This window comes from Wyeomyia smithii, chromosome 2, assembly GCF_029784165.1.
Source record: "Wyeomyia smithii strain HCP4-BCI-WySm-NY-G18 chromosome 2, ASM2978416v1, whole genome shotgun sequence".
NCBI classification, from domain to species: domain Eukaryota; kingdom Metazoa; phylum Arthropoda; class Insecta; order Diptera; family Culicidae; genus Wyeomyia; species Wyeomyia smithii.
This window is the reverse complement of record NC_073695.1, coordinates 148,156,852-148,181,238: the sequence shown is the minus strand read 5'-3', so window position 1 is coordinate 148,181,238 and position 24,387 is coordinate 148,156,852. Positions and strand designations below refer to the sequence as shown.

General features: G+C 40.3%; 2 protein-coding genes across 7 annotated transcripts in view; both read right to left on the bottom strand.

Annotated features, from left to right (window-relative positions):
* The window catches only part of LOC129723376 (protein mini spindles), a 487,241-nt gene that overhangs the window by 424,472 nt on the left and 38,382 nt on the right, over nucleotides 1-24,387 (bottom strand). The window lies entirely within an intron of this gene.
* LOC129720046 (zinc finger MYM-type protein 1-like) lies at nucleotides 13-1,407 on the bottom strand. Its single transcript, XM_055671460.1, has 4 exons — nucleotides 1,379-1,407; nucleotides 468-1,284; nucleotides 81-363; nucleotides 13-37 (listed from the first exon to the last, which is right to left on the bottom strand). Exons 2-4 carry the CDS (start codon nucleotides 1,282-1,284, stop codon nucleotides 13-15), a joined length of 1,125 nt encoding a protein of 374 aa, XP_055527435.1. The 5' UTR covers nucleotides 1,379-1,407.

Genomic DNA, 24,387 nt, shown 5'->3' with positions numbered 1-24,387 from the left:
CCATAAATTGCTTTAATGTCTCGCTGCGTTTAGGTGACTGCGAGAAAAATGCCGCGAGTGATGAGATCGTGTTGAAAAACCTTGCTGATTTCTTGTTATTTGTGCACGAGTGAAGTAGCACCAAATTAAGCACATGTGCGCGGCAGTGGATATATCCAGCTTTTGGAAACCGTTGCTTCACCAATGTTTGCACTCCAGATTTGTCCCCGGACATTACAGCAGCTCCATCATAGCTCTGAGCTACAACTTTGTCACCATCAAGACCAAAATACGCTGCTATTTCATCAACGTGTCCGGCCAACGCAGCGGCGGTTTTGTCACTGCTAACGTCTGCCAATCTAACGAGCCTTTCAACTGGTGTTCCTAAAATTTTGATGAACAAAAAAATGTTTGAGCCTCGTTGAATTAAAAAAAAATCAACTATTTGTTAACATATTTGCAAAATTTATTTTATAAATATTTCTTACCATCGGGTCGTAAGTAGCGCAGAGTACAAGATAGTTGCGATAACCGAGCCGAATCTGTTGATTCATCCATCATAATGGACACGAACTCAACATCAAGAACTTCTCTTTTAATTGTTTGAAGCATGTAGCTTTCAATGCATTCTATAAGCTCGTTCTGAATTCCTCCCGACGTTCCGCTGAAAACTTTATTATTTATAAAATCCTGGAACGCTGGATCCCTGGCGGCGATCAACGTGCAGAGGTCTTTATAATTTCCTCTGTTCGTGGAATCGGAACATTCATAATGTCCGCGAAAGGCGAGACCGTGAGTGCCAAGGAAACAGGTGATCTCAATTAAAGTTCGCATACCCTTCCGGTTTTTCGTTACTTCTTCGTTATGCTTATTGCGGGCGATCTGCCGGCTATGGTCAAGTGCTTCGTCTATCCTCATTTGCCCGAACATCGATAAGGCAAGTGAATTGTTTATGTGATCTTTAGAGCTCGAATGCGTTTTAATTGACGCAGAAAGGTGATTCAGATCACTATATCCTTCCTTGCTCCAAACATTTTTTTCATTGGCGCTACGGAAAAGCAAACATGGCCAGCAGAAAAGTTTATTTAATTTCGCCGATCCACACAGCCATTGCTGGTCATACGATGACACATTAAAGTTGCGGGACATAATTTTCCCCTTCAACTTATACGTGGATTTTAATTGTTCCATAGGTGGACGAGGAACCGGATGTCCAATAACTTTAATTTTTTCTTCCATGGTTCTGGCGGCAAACGGGCGCTTTAGCATTTGCTCAATAATGCAATGATCCATAACGTTGTCCATCTGGAAATCCACGCAAACAATCTCCAGTAGGTATATGGTAGTTTGTGATGATTAATTGAAATATAATATGATGAAGTAATTAAGCTTTACTCACCACGTATCGTTCCTTAAACGAGATTGAAATTTCACACAAGAAAGCAACAAAAATTTGAAAGATGGAGCAATGGTAGTCTTAGCCGTCACAAACAAATCAAAAGCAACCGTAACGTGAGCAGTCAAACATGTACTATACCGACTATACCATTCTAGTTACCATACTATGGTTCAAGTTTTTGAATGAACAACATCGAGAAAAAAGGCTTGAATCGAAACCACACATCAACGAAAAAACACCACTACATCTACAATAACCATGAATGAATTTGTTCGATTTTTCATTTGTATCGCACTCAGCGCTGCGCTACACTTTTTTTCTCACGTGAAGAATAATGTCATCAATGAGGAAATACATGAAAACCCTTCGCTGCACTCTCGGCTTTGCATCGACCTGACGCTCGCTTGAGCGTTGAGAGCTGTGTACTCTCGCGGCCTCTCTCAAATTTCAATGAACGAACATCAAAGAATGGTGGGGGTCGGCGTCGGCGGTATCGTTTCCATCGGCTTGGTTCAACATAATTTTTGAACCGCAAATGTCATTTTTACGCAAGGCTGCGCATTAATAGTGGTGCACGCTTTATGTACATAACTGGCTGCGTACGCTATAGTACTTGAAAATGCAGAGAAGTGTTTGAATGAATGCTAGTTCAGATAAATGATTTGAACAAACGGTAGTCATTACTGCTTATCTCGTTGTGTTGTGTTGTATTACGGGTGGGCTGTGTTGCGGGTGGGTTGAGTAGTGTAGAGTGTGTTTAGCCAGGTTATATTCTTCACGGTGGAGAAATAAATAGAAATTGAAATTGGTGGAAATAAATTGAAAATCAAAAAAATGTTCGAATGTTCGAAATAACATTAAGGTTACAAGAAAACTTAATGATGTCAGATCCATGCTACAAATGAGAAATAATTCGTGTAATTGTTCCGAAATTGTCTACCTGTCCTATGAACAGGTTGAACAGGTGGACGAGACGCCTCTGTTTGAGACCCATCCCTCTTCTGAAAGGGAGGGCCCCCATACAAATGAAAAAAAAAAAATTCCTGCACATCTCACAAATTAACCAAGCAAATGGAACCAAATTTGACATGTGGGTGTTTTTAGGAGTAACAAATATGCCCATATTGGTTCGACACCCCTCCCTCTTCTGCAAGGGAGAGGTTCCATACAAATGAAACACAAATTTCTGCACATCTCGAGAACTAACCAAGTAAATAGAACCAAATTTGGTAGGTGGATGTTTTTAGGGGTAAGAAATATATCCATAATGGTTTTACACCCCTCCCACTTCTACAAGGGAGGGGTCCCATACAAATGAAACACGAATTTCGCACAGCTCGAGAACCAATCAACCAAATACAACCAAATTTGGTATGTGAATGTTTTTAGAGGTAACAAATATGTCCATAATGTTTCGACTCCCCTCCCTCTTCTGTTAGGAAGGGGTTTCAAACAAATGAAAGCCAAACAAATGGCAGCGGGGAACGAGGCTTCCAAAATGTTAGTCACGGCAAGTACACTTCCGTTTCTTCCGCATGCACTACTGATCCGCACTACGCTTCCAGATCACAGAGTACCACCGTAAAAAGTTATCTGACTGTGTACTACCAGAACGTGTGAGGTTTACGTACCAAAACAAACGAGCTGAGACTGTTGCTTTCCAGTTGTGACAACGATGTTTTAGTCTTCACTGAAACCTGGCTCCGACCTGACGTCATTAATTCGGAGTTGTCATCCGACTACTCCTTATTTAGATGTGACCGCAGTGCGCTTACCAGTGAACTATCGCGGGGTGGTGGTGTGCAATCAAAAACAACATCACAAGCACTCTGATCTCACTGCCGAACAGTAGCCAGCTTGAGCAGGTTGCTGTTAGGGTCCAACTTCCAAGTCGCTCACATTACATCTGCTGTATATACTTACGGCCAAATTCCAGTGCTGATGTGTACGCTGCTTACTCTGCATCAATCAGGGCAATGTCTGATCAGGTCGACAATACAGACGTTATAATGGTGCTAGGGGACTACAACCTCCCACACCTAAGATGGCAATGTGACGCAGATCTGAACGGTTATTTGCCCAGTAATGCGTCGTCTGAACAAGAGATAGCACTTACTGAAGCACTACTCGCCTGCGGTTTAGTGCAATTGAACAATCTCACAAATTTGAAAGGGGGCTGGTTGGACTTGCTCTTCAGTAACATGCCGGATGAAGTCGAAGTAGACGAGCCCCCCCACCCGCTGCTACCAGTTGATTGTCATCACAGACCATTCGTTGTGTTGCTTGATGTTCGCTGCGATGTGTTAAATGCTTCGGACAGATTAACCGAAATGGAGCTAAATTTCAGGCGGTGCGATTTTGATGTGCTGAATAATGCTCTTTCCTCTATCGATTGGCAACAGCATCTGGTCAACGAATCCGTCGATTTCGATATGTCTACATTCTATGGTAAACTGTCTGAGGTTATCAACACACATGTTCTGCTTGTACGTCGTGCGCCCCAACATCAACTCGTAGGTCATTGTGGACTCCCGAGCTTCGCCACTCTAGAAACATGCTTCGGATAATGAGGAAAAGCTTCTTCAAGTCGAAAACCCCAGAAAACCGCAGTGTACTTCGGAATATGGAAGCTACGTATAAGAATCTTCTTGCTGATACTCACAGGGCGTATTTGCAAAATGTACAACAGAACCTAAGGCAAAATCCGGCCTCTTTCTGGAAATATGTAAAGTCACTGAAGGCTGGCCCTAGGATACCGTCCAGTTTACAACATGCGAGTAAAACCTCAAATACGGCTGATGAAGCTGCTGAATTATTTTTCGACTTCTTCCAAAGTGTCTATAGTACAACGTCCCCTGTGATACGTCCCGAATGCTTCCAGAGTGTAAATTCGTATGACATAAGTCTACCAGAAATAAGGTTTTCGATTGTAGAGGTTCGAAAAGCACTGGAAAATGTCGACACCACAAAAGGCGCTGGAGTGGACGGGCTTCCGCCACTACTTCTCGAAAATTGCGCAGCATCACTGGCTCTGCCTGTTTCATGCCTCTTCAACTTATCGCTCTCATCGAAGATCTTCCCAACGGTCTGGAAAACCGCACGCATTGTACCGATTCTGAAAACAGGCAATATTCACCACGTCAACAATTATCGTGGCATTCCGATTCTATGCTCACTTGCAAAGATATTCGAGTCGCTAGTTCATGTCGTGGTATACAGAGTTGCGCGACCGCTTATATCAGAATCAGTGCTGATAAAAGTCATTTTCCCCAGCAAAATTCTTCGAAAATTACAGCCAATCATTTTCAATTTTCACTTCCAATGATCGCAGCACTCTTTCAGATACACTAGATTTTCGTCCTAGTAACGTGCTGTTATACTCAGATGAAATAGATCGCGCTCATCGTTCACGGTTACGGAATAAAATTTGACGACAAATCCAACCAAATGATCTTCACTTCAAAGCGAAAAAGAAAAACAAACAGTCCACTTAACCAAAATGAACCTTACCGAAACACTTTTTCACTGACACTGACCGATGCCTTGACAATCTTCGTTAACTGATAAACTGATTTTGTTGTCTTGCTTTCATCGCATGAAATATAATGAGGTGTTTTGACAGTTCACTTTCATGCAAAAAGCGGGAAGGGAGAACTCTGAAAAGACTGTAAAAAAATAACGTTTATGGATGCTTTTTTTCACTTTCACTCAAGAGTGTCAACAAATATCAACCCTGATCAGAATACCAACACGGGTTTGTGCAACAAAGGTCCACAACCTCCAACCTGATGTGTTATACATAAGGCACTTCTTCCAGAAATTGAGAACAGAAAACAAGTCGATGCTGTCTACGCCGATTTCTCTAAGGCTTTTGATGTTGTGCCACATGATTATGCCATCGAAAAAATCAAACGTATGGGGTTTCCAGAGCACGTCACCGGATGGCTACACTCATAACTCACTAACCGTAAAGCCTCAGTCTGCGTGAACTCCGTGTGTTCTAAAGATTTTGCCCTCACGTCTGGTGTCCCACAGGGAAGCGTACTGGGTCCGCTTATATTTGTCTTGTTTGTGAACGACATATGCACTAGACTGAAGTCTCAGAAGCAGATGTTTGCTGATGACCTCAAATTCTATAGAGTAGTATCACCTCTGGACTGTCTGGCTTTGCAAGACGACATTAACGAACTTTCACTATGGTGCTCACAAAATGGCATGAAAATGAACGCAGCGAAGTGCAAAATTGTTTCATTCATAAGACGTTCTGACTCTGTAAACCATACATATTACATTGATGGTAACGTGCTGGAGCGAGCCGCTTCTATTCGCGATCTAAGACTCACGATAGACTCGAAACTGCGATTTCATGATCATGTATCAATCATTGCAGCCAAAGCGTTTGCAGTGCTCGGACTCATTCGAAGGCAGTCGCGCCATTTCACTGATGTATACACTCTAAAAACCCTCTTCTGTGCATTGGTTCGGAGCATCCTTGAGTATGCAGTACAGGTCTGGGCACCATACCAACTAGTGCACGCCGTGAAGTTAGAGCGGATACAAAAGAAGTTCATTCGGTATGCTTTACGCCAACTACCGTGGAATGATCCGGTAAACTTACCCGACTACACCGCGCGTTGCATGCTTCTTAACTTAGAAACTATCGCAGCCCGACGAATCAAGCTGCAGAGATTGTTTGTTTTCGACATAATAGAAAATGTCATCGACTATTACAGCACATCAACTTTAATGCCCCCCCCGCGAACCCTCCGAAGTTATCCCACGATTAATTTACCGTTCCGCAGAACTAGCTACGGACGCGATAGTGCATATAATGCATGTCTGAAGGCATATAATGATGTCAACAGGGCTGTCATTCGCACACTCATTGCGCTCAGTGTGTTGATTTTACGTCAAGGCACAACGAGAACGGTACCTACGCATTTTGACAACCAACAGGCACAAAGAGAAAGAGCGAGAACGAAATGACTATGAAAGATATCACCAAAAGAGTAATATTTCAAGAGAGGGAGAACGGAACAACACATCATTTAAACATTCTCAATGGAGTGGACGTGTTTCTTAGGACATATTACGCACGTCCAGACATGTTTCTGTTCCGGTATTCATATACCATCGCTACATGCATTCACTACTGATACCGTTCATTAGGGTGGTAATGACTTGTATGGAAAAAAGTTGTCCTTCGTCGCATTTATAAGTACGTTCAGTCTAAAAAACCTCCATGATTTGGGTATGACAAAAACGGCTTTTAAAAATAGAATTAGGAATTAGAATAAGCTTAAACTAGTGTGTACGATATTTATTCGAATACGAGAAACAATAAACAATATATACAAATTTCTGCTTATCTCGAGATCTAACCTACTAAATGAAACCAAATTTGGCAGGTGAATGTTTTTAGAGGTAACAAATATATCCATAATGATTTGACACCCCTCCTTCTTCTATAAGGGAGGGGTCCCATACAAGTTGAAACTCAAATTCCGCACAGCTCGAGAACCAATCAAGCAAATATAACCAAATTTGGCAAGTGAATGTTTTTAGGAGTAACAAAAATGTCAATAATGTTTCGACACCCTTCCTTCTTCTGACATATCTCCAAATACCATTTCGAAATCCAAGATGGCGACTTCCGGTTTCTGAAAAACAGTGGCAAATGACCAAATACCACCCAACATGCGAATTTCCGGTATTGTTATGATGCACTGAAGCCACAAATCGACCTTTTTGTTCTCTGTGTGGACTCATCACTGCGACCAGAGACATTTTGATCTGTTGTGATATTGCCCAGGTGTTTTCTGTACTCCGCACTTCATATTATTGGCAGTATCACTATTGAAGTGAATGGTACGCATTTTGTTTTGTTTTTTTTTTTTTTAATATCCGTGCTTGTGTGTGAGAGCTTACCCTTCAATTTCAAGCTTACTGCTCTACTATACCGAGCCTCTTTTCTATCCTACCAACATCGCCAAATTACAATTCCCTGAACTGAGGCTATACCTAACGTTCCACTTTGGCCAGGTTTATTCTAAGAGGGACTTATTATGTCAAGAGGAAGGAGTCTTATCGAAACCTCGTTCCTCGTGCCAATATCGCCAATTACAATTCCCTGTAGTGGGTAAATATTTCTGAAATCAGTTTTATTATAAGAAGGACTTATTTTGTCAAGAGGAAGGAGTCTTATCGAACCTCGTTTCTCCAGCCAAGACCGCGTCATAATTACAATTCCCTGAAGAGAACCATTTGATACGTTACTCAGAACAGTTTTATTATAAGAGGGACTTTTTTGTTAGGATGAGAGTCAGCAAGGGTACTATAGAATTCAGCTTGAAGAAAGAATATGTAGTGGAGAGCCTGAGAATGAACCCATGTTAAACGTCCTTTGACAACCAAATGGCCTGATTCTACTAAGATTCGAACCCACGACCATTCGCTTATCAAAGCGGACTCTGTAACCTTGCGGCTACGAAGCTCTCCAAATCGACCTCAGACAACATTTCGAATTGTAAGATGGCGACATTCGGTGTCTGGCAAACAGCCGAAAATGACCAAATAACACCCAATATGGGTGTTTCTTAAACCAGAACGACACACAGTGGCCAGAAATTGTCTCCAAATGCCATTTTGAAATCCAAGATGGCGACTTCCGGTTTCCGAAAAACAGCGGCAAATGACCAGATACCACTCAATATGGGTATTTCCGGAATTGTTATGATGCACTGAAGCCATAAATCGACCTCAGACAACATTTCGAATTGTCGGTGTCTGGAAAACAGCCGAAAATGACTAAATAACACCCAATACGGGTTTTTCTTAAGCCAGAATAACGCTCAGGGGCCAGAAATTGTCTCCAAATGCCGTTTTGAAATTCAAGATGGCGATTTCCGGTTTCTGAAAAACAACGGCAAATGACCAAATACCACCCAATATGGGTATTTCCGGAATTGTTATGATGCACTAAAGCCACAAATCGACCTATCGACCTCAGACAACATTTTGAATTGTAAGATGGCGAATGACCAAATACCACCCAATGTGAGCGTTCCTTTAACCAGATTAACGCTCAGAGGCCAGAAGTTTTTTCCAAATGCCATTTTGAAATCCAAGATGGCGACTTCCGGTTTCTGAAAAACAGCGGCAAATGACTAAATACCACCCAATATGGGTATTTCCGGAATTGTTATGATGCACTGAAGCCATAAATCGACCTTTCGACCTCAGACAACATTTTGAATTGTAAGATGGCGACTTCCGGTGTCTGGAAACAGTCGAAAATGACCAAATACCACTCCATTTGAGTGTTTCTTCAACCAGATTGTCGCTCAGAGACCAAAAATTGTCTCCTAATGCCATTTCATTTTGAAATTCAAGATGGCGACTTCCGGTTTCCGAAAAACAGCGGCAAATGACCAAATACCATCCAATATGGGTATTTTCGGGATTGTTATGATGCACTGAAGCCACAAATCGATCTCACACAACATTTTGAATTGAAAGATGGCGACCTCCGGTGTGCGGAAAACAGCCTAAAGTGACCAATATGAGTATCTCTGGAACCAGAATGATGCAAGGAGCTAAAAATTGACCTCAGACACCATTATGAATTGTAAGATGGCAACTTTCCATACAATATGAGTATCTTCGGAACTTTGGTTTGATGTCAAAAAGTGTTCCCAATCTAAAAGATTTATCACACCAAACGAGAATCATTCGAAAAAGCTCCTAGAGCTAAACAAAAGAGCTCTTTGTACATACGTCGGCCTAGTAACGGGGCACTGTCCGAGTAGATATCATTTAAAGAACATTGGCCGGGTTCAGGATGTTATCTGTCGCTTTTGTAATATGGAAAGCGAGACATCGGAACATCTGCTGTGCAGTTGTGGTGCATTATTTAAACGCAGATCAAGGTTTCTTGGCAGTGGCTGTTTACAGCCCAAAGAGATTTGGTCTTTGAATCCTGGGAAGGTGATTGGCTTCATAAACCATATTTCACCTGACTGGGAGCGTGTCGGGGCAGGTACCTGATCACTCAACAATAGTGGTCATTGTATTTTGCAAGGGGACACGTATAGCAATTGACTGGGATATATATTACAAAAGTTCACATCAATGGACAACGTAATTCTAATTCCCTAACAAAAAAAAAAAATTTCGGAACCAGAATAATACACAGGAGCTAGAATCGACCACAGACACCATTTTGAATTCGAAGATGGTGACATCCGGTTTCTGAAAAACAGCCGAAAATGACCAAATAACTCTCAAATTGTCTCCAAATGAGTATCACGGAATCCAGAATGATGCAAGAAGCTAAAAATTGACCTCAGACACCAGTTTGAAATGTAAAATGGCAAGTCGTTCCGTTTCTGTGTCTAGTTTAAGCGAGGGGGTTTCCCAACTTGCTCGCTCAGGCAAGTACAATAATGTTGGAGCATCTTCGTATTCAGAATCCACCTTCATTCGCAGCACAGAATCGTTACACAGCTCGGCTACTGAAGTACGCCAACTTCCCATCAGCACACCATTCACTCATCTACAGTCAACGGAACGCACGTTTCAAAGCATAATGGGAGCCCCTGAGCACCCTAACACAGCCGTTTATTGCAATTCAACTGCTGCAGCTGCGTGTTCCTGCCATCTGAGTCGTTCCGCTTCTGTGTTGGGTTCATGCGAGAGGGTCTCCCAATTTGCTTGCTCAGGCAAGTACATAACAAGTAGAGCTTGTTCTTGCTCTGATTATAGTCTTGTTCACAGCGCTAACGCATTGTCGACCAATGATGTAAACCGTTCTAATGGGCAGCAGCGTCAACTGTTGCTCGATTGTACCTTGCAAACTTCTGATGACGCCATAAATTATTTGAAGTTCTACTTTCAAAATGTATGAGGTTTGAAGACAAAAATAGCAGACTTTTACCTCTCATGTATCGATCAGGACTATGATGTAATCATGTTAGTCGAGACTTGGCTCGATAGCAGAATTAATTCAGCTCAGCTTTTCGGTAACCAGTACAAAGTTTACAGAATTGATCGGAACCGTTTAAATAGTATTCGCGAGGTAGGCGGAGGCGTCATTATTGCCGTAAAAAAACTCTCGATTCCTCTTCATGTGATGTTGAATTTTGCGCTGCCCTCGAGCAACTTTTCATCACCATTCAACTACAAAATATAATGCTTTTTGTTGGGTGTTTTTACCTACCTCCTGAGAAAAGCAAAGATCCCGAGCTTATAAAACTACATATCGACTGTATCGAGAAGATTTGCGATGCTGCAAATTTAAATGACATCGTCATAATAGCTGGTGATTACAACCAACCCAAAATCGCTTGGAAACCTTCACGTCACGGTTTTATGTATGCTGACGTTTCGAACACTACTTCAAGACGTTGTGGTCGGAACGAAACGACGATTCAAGAAATACTCCTTGATGGTACCGCGAGGTGCAACTTACTGCAAGTGAACCCAGTCACTAACATTAACAGACGGTACTTGGACCTGGTGTATGTTATTGAGGAGGCAAACTATACAGTTCCAGCTAGCGCCGACGAATTTTTAGTACGATTGGATGTAAATCATCCTGCTCTCGTGTTTGATGTGAATGTAAATTCGCCTTTACCGCTAATAGAAGATGTGGACACGACAGCATTGAATTTTAAGAAAACCGATTATTCAGCACTTAGTGATTATTTCCAAACTGTTGACTGGGAGCCTGTCATCGATTGCAACAATGTAGATGAAGCTATATTTCAGTTCAACTCGATTGTTCGAACCGCTTTGTACAGATTGACTCCGCGTTTTAAGCCCCCACCGAAGCCTATATGGGGTAATGCTCAACTTCGATGTTTAAAGAGAATTCGTGCTGCAACACTTCGAAAGTACACTCGGAATCGAAATCCCACCACGAAAGCGATGTTCAACAGAGCAAGCGGAAACTATAGAAGATATAATCGTCAACGGTATGCCGAGTATGTACGAAGGCATCAAGAGCAGCTACGTCAGTATCCAGCCAAATTTTGGTCGTTTGTAAGATCAAAGCATAAAGAGAATGTGTTGCCTGTGACAATTACCAAAGGAAACGAGACGGCTTCTTCTAATGCGGAAAAATGTGAACTGTTTGCTGATCACTTTGCTAGTGTCTTCAACCCTCCTAACTACGCAGAAATTGATCCTAAATGCCTCGATAATGTGCCCACCGATGTGGTCGATTTAGACACTTTCCAAATTTCCGAAGGTATGTTATTAAAAGCTATCCGTAGACTGAAATCTTCGTTCTCGCCTGGACCAGATGGTGTCCCACCTGTTTTCATGAAAAGGTGCATGCGGGAGATTAAAACCCTTTTCTTGAAAATTCTAAACCTTTCGATGCAGCAAGCTCAGTTTCTTCATGAATGGAAAAAATCGATGATGTTTCCGGTATTAAAAAAGGGTAAGAAGCAGTTAGTTGAAAGCTATCGAGGGATAACGTCCCTTTGTGCTGGCTCTAAAGTGCTTGAGATAATTGTTAGCGATTCTATCATGTTCGACTGTCGCAGATACATTTCTACACAGCAACATGGATTTATGCCTGGCAGATCAGTTGACACAAATCTTATGGAGTTCACATCTTTGTGTTTTGACGGGATATCCAGAGGTAATCAAGTAGATGCAATCTACACCGATTTAAAGGCTGCTTTTGATCGAATAGACCACGATATAGCTCTCAAGAAGTTTAAACAACTGGGATTTTCTGATCGCCTCTGCAGCTGGTTGGCGTCGTACCTAAAACAAAGAACTTAACAAGTAAAAATTGGCTCATCTTTATCTCGGGAGTTTACCAACTACTCCGGTGTACCTCAAGGCAGCAACCTCGGACCAACCCTGTTTATTTTATTTTTCAACGATGCGATGCACCTTTTCACCGGAAATTGCAAGTTTGCGCGGATGACTTCAAACTTTACACCGAAGTGACTAGTTTGGCTGATTGCGACACTCTACAGTCTCACCTAGACCGTTTTGCTGCGTGGTGTAATATCAATCGAATGACCCTTAGTATCGAAAAGTGTATAACAATCTCATTCCATCATAAATCAAGCCGCGAAGCCTTCGCTAGCCATTCGTTTGAGCATGTAGAAGTCGTAAAAGATCTTGGTGTTTATCTCGACTCTGAACTTACTTTCCGAGAACATTAGCAGTTTGTAATAGATAAAGCGAATCGACAGCTCGGATTCTTATTTAAAATCGCCCAGGAGTTCGACGACCCACTATGCCTTCGACCGCTATATTTTGCGTTAGTACGTTCACACTTGGAGTCTTCTGCCGTCATTTGGTCACCGTATCATGCTATTTGGATTCGCAGAATTGAAAGCATCCAACGCAAGTTTGTTTGGTACGCCCTTAGGAATCTACGATGGTTCAACCCACATGATCTATCTCCATATGAAGCTCGCTGTCAATTGCTGGGCATTACAACGTTGGAGAGAAGACGAAAGATTTCGAAAGCCGTTTTCGCTGCCAAGCTTCTTTCATCTGAAACTGATTACAGTTCTTTGTTAGAGCAGCTTAACGTAAGTGCCCAAGCTAGGCGTTTGAGATCTCGAGTCGGTTTCCTCCGTCGTCCACTAGCAAGAACTGAGTATCTTCAAAACTCACCTCTACATTCGATGAGCGCAATATTCAATGAATACTATTATCTCTTTGAATTTGGAGACAGAGCTGAAGTATTTCGACGTAAGTTGCTTCAAGAGCCGAATTGACAATGGATTTTTTTCTAGCAATTTTAAATATTATTATTATTATTTGTTTATGTCTATAATTATGTTGTTTTTTTTTTTAATATCTTGACTACGATTTATCTGTTGTGTAGAATTAATGACTTTTCTTTCAATAGTATCACTGTTTATAATAATAATGACTCGTATGTGTTAGACTTAAGTTCTGTACGTTGTTACAACTAAGCATTAAAAAGATATGGGGTTTTTATGCCAATTTTTGGCTTTTCCACATTACCTTATATTTCATGTAGACCTTATGGTCGGATAGAAATGATAATAATAAATAAATAAATAAATAAATGAATAAATAAACTCCTGGGAAACAGCCGAAAATAACCGAATACTACTACATATGGATACGTCCGTAATCGAAATGATGGAAATGATGGAAAACAACGAAAATAACTGAAATGCACCCAATATAATTCCGGAATAGAGGTGATGTACAAAAGCCAAAAGTCGGGGATGTTGTCATTCCGATAAAACCAATCATTTCAAACGATATAAAGAAATCGCAAGGAATCAATGAATTTGAAATGTTTAAAATTATTAAATCAAACACTAAAATAGGCGGGACGAAGTTTGCCGGGTCAACTAGTATTCTAATAAAAAGGGAACAAATACTGTTTCATTGCATCATTGTTTACTTTTAAGAATGTTTAGCCATGTCATTCGTGCTAACGGAATTTCAACGTGGCCGCATAGTCGGTGCTCGTGAGGCGGGTGCTGCGATTGCCGAGACATGTAAATTGGTTGGAGTGTCGAAAGCTACGGTTTGCAGATTTATGCAAGAATTCATGAAAGGGAAAACACCTCCGAATAGCAGCACAGAACGCAACAAGAAATTGGACAGTCGAAGGCAGCGTTCACTGAAACGGATTGTCAAAGCTGATTTCAGCTACTGAAGCAGATTTCAGCTACTAAGGCTACTGCAGCGCTAAATAACTGTCTAGAGCAGTCAGTTTTTGTACGTACTGTTCGAAGGGAACTCCATGATATGAACTTTTATGGGCGAACAGCCATCGCGAAGCCACTCATAAGACATCAAAATACTGTTGCACGGAAGCAATGGTGGAAAAAGGTGGTGTGGTCTGACGAATCATCCTTCATGTTATTTCCAACCACTGGTCGAGTAAACGTATAGCGTACACCAAAAGAAAAATTACAACATAGACTGTCTCCTTCCCGCCGTCAAACACGGAGAAGGATCGGTTATGGTGTAGGGCGCAATTTCTTGGCATGCTCGCGGTCCTGTCATTGCCATTCAAGGGAAGGGTAAAGCCAGCGATTATCAAAATATTTTAAGCGATCAAGTATTTGAACAGGTGAACAAAAATTTGAAAAGAGTTAGAAATACTTTTTTTTCTAATTATGGTAAGGTACTTCCAATGATGCAGTCCATCTTTCCGAAGGGAGATGGTCTATTTCAAGACGACAACGCGCTTGTCCATACTGCTAAAGTTAACAAAATGTGGTACGAAAATCATAAAGACGATTTTGAGCATCTCGTGTGGCCTGCACAATCACCAGATCTCAACATTATTGAACCGCTGTGGTCAATTTTAGAAGCAAGGATCAGAAAGGTTTACCCACCACCGACATCCCTCAAACAGTTGGAGAGGACTCTGATTGATGAGTGACACAACATACCGTTGGATGAAATTCGAAGACTGTACGAATCGATTCCTAGGAGGATTCAAGCGGTCCTTGCAGCTAATGGTGGACCTACTCCGTACTAATAAATGAAGTACAGTAATTCTAGATTGCAATTTTACATATCCGAAATCCTAAACACATCCATTCCTCTTTTCAGAAGTTGTTTTTATGGCATACTGCTTGTGCAGATTGGTGTTTATTATTTCCGAATGGCCAATGGTCCCTTGACGGATTTTCCAGCTTTGAATATCAAGGAACTCGGAATGAATTCTAGTTTATTAGCAACATAGAAGTCTACGAGAAACTAGCTGTCAGAAAAAGTTCTAAGCGTTGCAAAAATGAACATTTTGACACACACTCCTAAAATCCGGAACATTTCCGGTGTCCATTCCTCGCATAATATTTGGAAAGTAGGATAGTTTTCCAGTGAAATGAAACCTGTTTTGCAAAATTGATTCATTTTTCGTGAAGTTCTGATCGTTTGAATTTTGACAAAATTTTACCTGTCTCAATCATTTTGTCTACCCCCTGTACATCATGACCTTATAATCATACCTTCTAACTTCAAAATACTTTGAGCGGTTCCGAGCTTTCTGCAGGGTGGCCACTCAAAACCCGAAATTAAATTCCCGGTTTTTTCCCGGTTCGTTCAAATATTTTTCCCGGTTAATTGTTCTTCTGAATTCTGCAGTTTTCTACAAGTTATGGATTAAAACAGTGTGACCTTCAATTTACATCCTTATATGCTCGAAGTCATTTCTTTTTTTATGTTCGCTTATTTTCCGTTGGTCTCGTTCCGCCCCTGTTGTTTTGTGCCAATCATCGACGCCCGGGGAGGCGACTCCACCCAGGACCCTAACTTACGACCCGTTGATTAACGAACCGGCGCCAACGGCTTTACATCCTCATGCGATGGAAGGCGTGATCCCAGAGATTTTTATGCCTCAGAAAATCTCCCGGTGTCGGCTAGGATTGAATCTAGACCTGTTGGGTTGGTCGAACCCAGGTATCGAGCGTTGTTGGCGGAGACATTACCAACAACGCTAGGCCTCCACCCTGAAGTCACTTGTGATAGAACCAAAGTCTTCTCAATAAACACGATCAAGTAAGGAAGGTTCTTGCCTGGCTATAAGATCTGGCTATAAGATCTGTCCAAAAATTATCAAGGCGCTTCTCGCTGCAGCAATAGAAAGTCAGCAATCTCTTCGTCGAATCCATAGGGCTGTACTCGAAAAAAATGCACTATTTTCAACCGTGTGTAACTTTTTTGTCCGTGGATAAAAATTAAAAAGCTGGGTATTATTCACATGTGTGAAATTTCAAAACAATCGGTTCAGTGGTTATTGAAATGTCATCGAAACAACAAGAAAATCGCCAGAGAACTTTGCGCGCCGTCATGGAAAATCTGGCTGCGACCATGAGATGGATCGGAAGACAACTGGGAATCACCCATACAATTGTGTTTCGGATGGTAAAATCGTTCAAGGAGCCCCAGACGACCGAGCGGCGGGCTGGAAGTGGAAGATATTCGAGCCAGCTGACCTTGTGAAGACCCGGAAGGTGTTGGGTTATTTCAAGCGTAATCCGAAACATTCGATTCGGGACGCGGCTCTAAAGACAAAGTGTTCCACCTGGTTCGTTCTGCAAACCATGGAACGAGTTGGGCTTCGTGTATTCAAGGTCGGGAAGGCATCGAGCTGGCGTGATCAACAAAACACGGCGGCCAAACCCGCGCAAGGAAGCTGTATCGAGAATGGTTGACGAAACCGATGTGTGTGATTATGGAGAACGAAACCTACATCAAGGCAGACGCAAAGCAAATACAGTGGGTGGAGTTCTACGTTGCCAAATCACGGTTTTATGTTCCAGAAGACATAAGGAAGCAGAAAGTGAACAAATTCGCCAAAAAATACTTGCTCTAGGGGGAAACTGAGTAAACCGTACATCACAACGGGTACCATCAATAGTGGGATTTACCGCATCGAGTGCCTCCGGAAGCGTCCTGGCATCATGCTATTACGCGCGATCGACGTTAAATGAGTGTAGAGACAATAACTTATTTTTAGTACCAAAAACGGCCAACCCACCAATTTCACCAGAGATTCGTCAGGTGGAAATATTTTGGGCAATAATTAAGGCCAAAGTTCGAAAATTGTCCAAGGTGTATAAGAACGAGCTTGAGTTAAAGAAAGAATGGATGAAAGTGACTAAAAAGGTCGGATCCACCGTTGCACAAAATGTAATTGGGGTTCTTAAGGGAAAGGTGCGGGATTTCAGCGATGAAAAGGAAATTAAATAGAATAATTATGCCGAAACACAATCCATATGTATTAGTTCATTCCTCTGAAGTTTCAAGAAAATCCGACTTAAATTAATTTTTTGGCGAACACTTTTGTCTGGTGCGTTTTTTTTTGAGTACAGGCCTTATTCAACAGTTGTGAGTATTCTTGGCGATATTTAGTGAAATTCCCGGTTTTTCCCGGTTACAAACAATTCCCGGTTTTTTTTACGGTTCTCCCGGTTGGGTGGCCACCGTGTTTCTGTCAAAATTTCATTCATGGATTGAGTTCAGAACAGCCTAATGGCATCCAAGTTTCAAGGGCGAACATCTCAACGTATGTGTAAACGAGATAGTATATCACCGCCACTTCTCATACACCTTTATCTGACAGCTGACAGTGGGCACAAATGACTTTGAGCCCAGGGCATATATCAAGATGGCTTGACAAAATATTTTTTTTTAATTCTTTTATCACCAATATTTAGTGGTTAATTTGTGAGTTTGAAATCCAACTTGTGGTAATTTGTGGTTAAGTGGTTTCCGAGAAATTTTCAAAAAACTGAGTCAAGCCATCTTGAAACATGATTTTACTTCAAATGAATCAGACAACGATGATATATACATCAATCGAAAGCTCTTAATTTGTGGTTCACAAAAATGTAATTTTGAGGTCATAATTACTAGTGTTTGTACGTAAATTTGTGTTTTATTGTTCACGTATAGACTGTTCCGAAAATTATAAATACATCTTCTTTCTTGAATAAAACAAAAAATACAGGATTTTTCGGGTCGTTTTATTCTGAAATATAGATAAGTGTTTTCTTTCCAGTTTCAATTCAAGTTGGGATTATTTTTCGTAGGATACGCGAGTTCTCTAACTTTTCTCTTAACACTACTCATAAGCTTTTGCAGTGTGTTCTCCGACCATTTTTACCACTTTAAGCCAATCTTTTTTAAGTTTTTCAACATTGTCCGCTGGTTTGACATATTTCCTCAGCTTTGCCTTGGTCAAAGCCCAAAATGTTTCAATAGGGCGAATTTCAGGGTAGTTTGGAGGATTCATCTCCTTTGGGACACATGTGACATTATTTGTTTTATACCACCCTAGTGCATCCTTAGAGTAATGGCAGGAAGCAAGATCGGGCCAAAAGATTGGAGGATTGTTATGCTGCTTAACCATGGGTAACAACCTTTTCTGCAAACACTCTTTCACGTAAATTTTACCATTCATTGTGTCATTCGTAATGAATGGACGAGATATTTTCCCACATTCACAAATGGCCTGCCAAACCATTACCTTCTTGCGGAATTTTTCGGTGTAAATGGCTTTCACTGGTCCAGGGACATCCTTTCCCTTCGGTGATGTATGAAATTGCGGTCCTGGCAGAGTCTTATAGTCCAGTTTTATGTAGGTTTCGTCATCCATGATAACACACCCCATTTTTTTGGTCTTAAGTTTGTCATAAAGCTTCCGAGCTCTCGGTTTCACAAATTCAGCTTGTTTTGGATTTCGTTTTGGCTGCTTCTGCTTCCGACGGGTCTGTAGACCCATTCTTCCCTTGGCACGCATAACGTTACTCGCCGAGGTTCCAAGCTTTCTCGCCACATCTCGTACTGATACTGAAGGATGCCGCATGTAGTATTCCTTAACCTTTTTGTCCATTGTGGGATCAACAGGCCCGGGTTTTCTACCACGTCTTGGGGCATCAGTAAATGTGCACTCTTCACAATACTTCCGCAATGCGGTTTGAACTGCACCGACACTTATACTTTCTTCTCTGGCTAATTTTCTTATAAAAAGACCACTCACGGTGCCGCATTTGTGCACAATTCGCTTTCTTTGCTCGGGAGAAAGGCCACGCATTTTCAAAATTTCGCACTAAATGTTAGAAAAATGACAGCATCTGTTTCTTTTGGATGTAAACAACAGGACGCAGCCAACGTTTGGTTGAATACTGCACGTTATTTGAAATGACGGTTGATCGTAAGTGTATTTATAATTATCGGAACGGTCTATAGCTCTACGTTTTGGTGGCCGCTAGTGGCGTTGGCTGTTTGCGGTGTTTGTCACTGTTATACTCAGAGCCGGATTTAAGTGGAGGGCCGGGGGGGGGGCGGCCCACAGTGGGGAATCGCTGGCCATCGACCCAAAAATTAAAAATGCGAGTTTCATTTCAATTATATTTTTCCTATAGTTGTATACTATTGAAATGTCAGAATCAAAATTTCTAGAGCAGTACGACAAAATTTGAATTTTCTATGATTTTTCAATGTGTACTAAGTCAGCGTTTTTCTAGAAAAAATGCAATGTTGCGAAATTTGCTGGAGCCCCAAGGGTAACTTGTATCTTGATCACGTCTAAGGAAAAGTTGTCTATAAAATAGCGGAGAATAAATCCTCATCATTGGATAATGTATAATCTCATTGTAATACTCAAAAAAATAAATAGGCAGAATCAAAATGTTACGTATTTTTTGCATAAAACAGCGTTTTAAGTTTAGACGGCAGGGTTTGGCACTATTGTCACTAGTTTTAAAAGTTAGCTTGGAAAAAAATGCTTTCAAAAGCATCTAGTCCGATCCTGCGCAGAGTACCCTTTTTTCGAAGAGAAACAACAAGTGTTCAGCACATATCAGATTTTAAAAATATAAATTTAAATTGCACACTGCAAGCAGTCAACAGAATAACAAATAGCTCGTATTAGTCTGATAATAACAACGTTTTCGAACATGTTTGAGTATGATTAATCACACTGTTTTCATATTAGCAATTTTAACCCATCAATATTCCGATATTTAACGTAATATCAAAAACTAATCATTATTTATGTTTCATATCAGCAGCATTAAGCACCAAAATCGTAATTTAAATTTGTATCATACCAATCACATGTGAAAACAATCGTGTAAATACAAACTATGACATAATAAATTGCCTGCTAATTTCTACAGAACAAATAGTGAGTTATTATTTTGACGTTAGAAACTGCATTTTGAAAACTCTCCTTGAAGATATCAAAACTGTATTAAAAATGAACACAAAATTGAAAATGAAGGTGAAAGTCAATAAAGAGAAGAATGCGATAAAAAGATGCAATGTAATATGGTCACTAAAAAACCTAAATTAATCCACCTAGCGGTCAGACCCAGCCTTTCTCATTCAAACTTTTATTTGTAAAAATAGATTTACATGAACGCATCAATCCAATAAATGTATATTCACTCTTTAGGTTCTAAAATATTGATGTTGTAATCTATACATATAAAAATGTAGTCCGGTCGTCTGTCTGTTTGATCCATATAGGCTCGAAAACTACCGAACCGATCGACGTGAAAATTTGTATGTAAGGGTTTTTGGTCCCGATAAAGGTTCCTATGATAGTTTGAGATCCCTCCCTCTTCTGGAAAGGAGGGGTCCAATACAAATGAAACATACATTTCTGCATAATTCAAGAACAAACCAAGCCGAATTAGGCATGTGGATGTTTTAAAAGGGTGATAAATATGTCCATAATGGTTCGACGCCCCTCCCTTTTATGGAAGCACATGTTTCTGCACAAATTTCTGCACATCTCGCGAACTAATCAACTAAATGGAACCATATTTGGCAGGTGAATGTTTTTAGTAGTAACAAATATGTTCCATAATCGACCTCAGGCAACATTTTGGATATTGTTTGGACCACAAGAAAGATACACAGGAGCTAAATTCGACCACAGATACCATTTTGAATTCTAAGATGGCGACTTCCGGCTACGGAAAACCAGAAGGAAACGACCAAATACCACCCAATATGGGTATTTTCGGAATCGTAATGATGCACTAGAGCCACAAATCGACTTCAGACACCATTATGAATTGTAGGATGGCAACTTGTGGTTTCTGGAAAACAGCCAAAAATGGCCGATTTCCGTCTAACATGAGTATCTCCGGATCTAGAATGATACACAGCAGCTGAAAACGAAAATGATCAAATTGCACCCAATATGAGTGTTTTTTCAACCAGAATGACGCTCAGAGGCCAGAAATTATATTAAATACCATTTTGAAATCCAAGATGGCGACTTCCGGTTTGTGAAAAACAGCCTAAAATAACCAAATACCATCCAATATGAGTATCTCTGGAACCAGAATGATGCAATGAGCTAACAATTGACCTCAGGCACCATTTTGAATCGCTAAATGGCAACTTATGGGAAACAGTCGAAAATGACCAAATAATACTCAACATGGATATTTCCGTAATCGAGATGATGCATAGAAACCAAACATTGACCCTTGACACCATTTTGAATTTAAAGACGACCACTGTTAGTTTCTAGAAAACAACCAAAATAACTGAATACCTCCCAATATGGGTATTTCCGGTGTTAGATTGATGCCAGAAGATTTGCTGAAAATGACCGAATACCACCCAATATGAATATATTCAGAATAAGGGCGATGTACAGAAGCCAAAAGTCGAGGATGTTGTCATTTCGAAAAAAAAAAAAACAATGAAACTGATAAACCAAACGATTTGTCTTTTGACTTTGATCATATCCTATGGCCGATTCGTCGTGCATTTGCAGACTTTGAGCACATTGCAAGGAATCAATGACTTTGGAACGTTCAAATAATACAAAACCACATTAAATTATGTTGAGGCCACATAAATATATCAATCAAAGCAGGTATAGTTTTAAATAATCTTTGAATTTCTTTTCTTTCCATAACTTTTGAGCCACATATCAAATTGTTATGAAGTTTGTTATTTGTAAGTTTGAGAGATGATTCGTTCGTATGACGCTAGTTATGTTCAAATAAGTCATGTGAAATAATAGACTTTCATTGTTTTATTAACAATTTAATACATAACGGTGGCTTAAGTTCAATTATAACCAAATGAAATGGGAACGTATAGGGCGGCCAAACTTTGAAACCACGTGTTCAATCATAATTCATCAGTTAACCCTTAACTAGCCCGCTCATCTGATAATAATATTAATCAAATCGGTTGTGCAGTTGTTGAGATAATGAAGTTTCGTGATTTTCACATTTTAGTACTTTACAGACGAACTTACAGTCCGATTACAGTAAAATTCAATAGGGTGTTCTGAGGCAGCTAGACTTATTAGTTGACACTAATTTTGTGGAAATCGGGTCAGACATCTCTGAGAAAAGTGAGTGACTCCAAGTAGTCTTCGGAATATGTTCCTAGCATGCCTTTCTCCTAGAAAGGTATAGCTATCACTTGCAAAACGGCATATATCACTCGACTCAGCTCGACGAGATGAGCATTTTCTGTATGTGTGTGTGTGTGTGTGTATGTGTGTGTGTGTGTATGTGCAGATTTTTATTCTCACTCACTTTTCTTAGAGATGGTTGGACCGATTCTCATGAAATTAATTGCAAATGAAAGGTCTTGTTGCCCCACAAGACCCTATTGAATTTTATTGTAATCGGATTTTTAGTTTCGAGGTTATGTTTAATAATGTGAAAATCATGAAACATCAATATCTCAGAAACTACACAACCGATTTGAACAAAATTGGTCTCAAAAGAACGGGCTACCTAGAAAACCCTTAAGTTTTGAATTCCATAAAGATTGAACTTGTGGTTAAAAAGTTATGGAAAAAAACGTGTTCTGAAGACTGTTTAATCTCACTCATGTTTCTAAGAGATGGCTGTACCGATTTTCATAAAATCAGTGTCAAATGGAAGGTCTAATTGCCCCATAAGACTCTATTGATTTGTTTTGCAATCGGACTATTACTTTGCCTGTTATGTTTAAAAATGTGAAATCCAGCTATGCAAAGGAACATATTCCGAAGACTACTTGGAGTCACTCACTTTTCTCAGAGATGGCTGACCCGATTTCCACGAAATTAGTGTCAAATGAATGGTCTAGCTGCCTCAGAAGACCCTATTGGATTTTACTGTAATCGAACTGTAACTTCATTTGTAATGTGCCGACTTGTGAAAATCACGAAACTTCATTATCTCAGAAACTACACAACCGATTTGATTATTATTAACAGATGAGCGGGCTAGCAAAGGGTTAACTGATGAATTATGATTGAACACGTGGTTTCAAAGTTTGGCTGCCCTACACGTTCCCATTTCATTTGATTATAATCGAGCTTAAGCAACCGTTATGTATTAAATTGTTAATAAAACAACGAAAGTCTATTATCTCGAAGATTACATGACTTATTTGAACATAACTAGTGTCATACGAACGAGTCATCTCTCGAACTTACAAATAACAACTTCATAACAATTTAATATGTGGCTCAAAAGTTATGGAAAGAAGAGAAATTCAAAGACTATTTAAAACTATACCTGCTTTGATCGATATATGTGGCCTCAACATAATTTAAATGTGGTGTCGTACTATTTGAACGTTCCAAGTTCATTGATTCCTTGCGGTTTGTTTGAAGTCTGCAAATGCACGACGAATCGGCCATAGGATATGATCAAAGTCAAATAACAAATCGTTTGAAATGATTGGTTTTATCGAAATGACAACATCCTCGTCTTTTGGCTTCTGTACATCGCCTTAATTCTGAATATATTCATATTGGGTGGTACTCTGTCATTATCAGCAGACTTTCTGGCATCAATCTGACACCGGAAATACCCATATTGGGAGGTATTCAGTTATTTTGGTTGTTTTCCAGAAACTAAAAGTGGTCGTCTTCAAATTCAAAATAGTGTCCAGGGTCAATGTTTGGTTTCTATGCATCATCACGTTTACGGAAATATCCATATTGAGTATTATTCGGTGATTTCCGACTGTTGCCTATAAGTTTCCATTTAGCAATTCAAAATGGTGCCTGAGGTCAATTGATAGCTCCTTGCATCATTCTGGTTCCAGAGATACTCATATTGGATGGTATTTGTTTATTTTAGGCTGTTTTTCACAAACCGGTAGTCGCCATCTTGGATTTCAAAATGGTATTTAGGATATTGGTTAAAGAAAAACTCATATTGGGTGATATTTGGTCACTTTGGACTATTTTTCAGAAGCCGAAAGTCGTCATTTTGGACTTTAAAATTGCCTGTGAAATCAATTTCTGTCATCTGGGCGTAATTCTGGTTGCGAAAACATTCATATTGAATGGTATTTGGTTATTTCCGGCTGTTTGCCAGACACCGGAAGTCACCATCATAAAATTCAAGATTGTGTCTGTGATCAATTTTTAGCTTCTGTGCATCTTTCTGGTTCCAGAAATACTAATATTCAATGGGAATCGTCCATTTCAGGCTGTTTTCCAGAAACCGGAAGTTGCCATCTTACAATCCAAAATGTTGTCTGAGGTC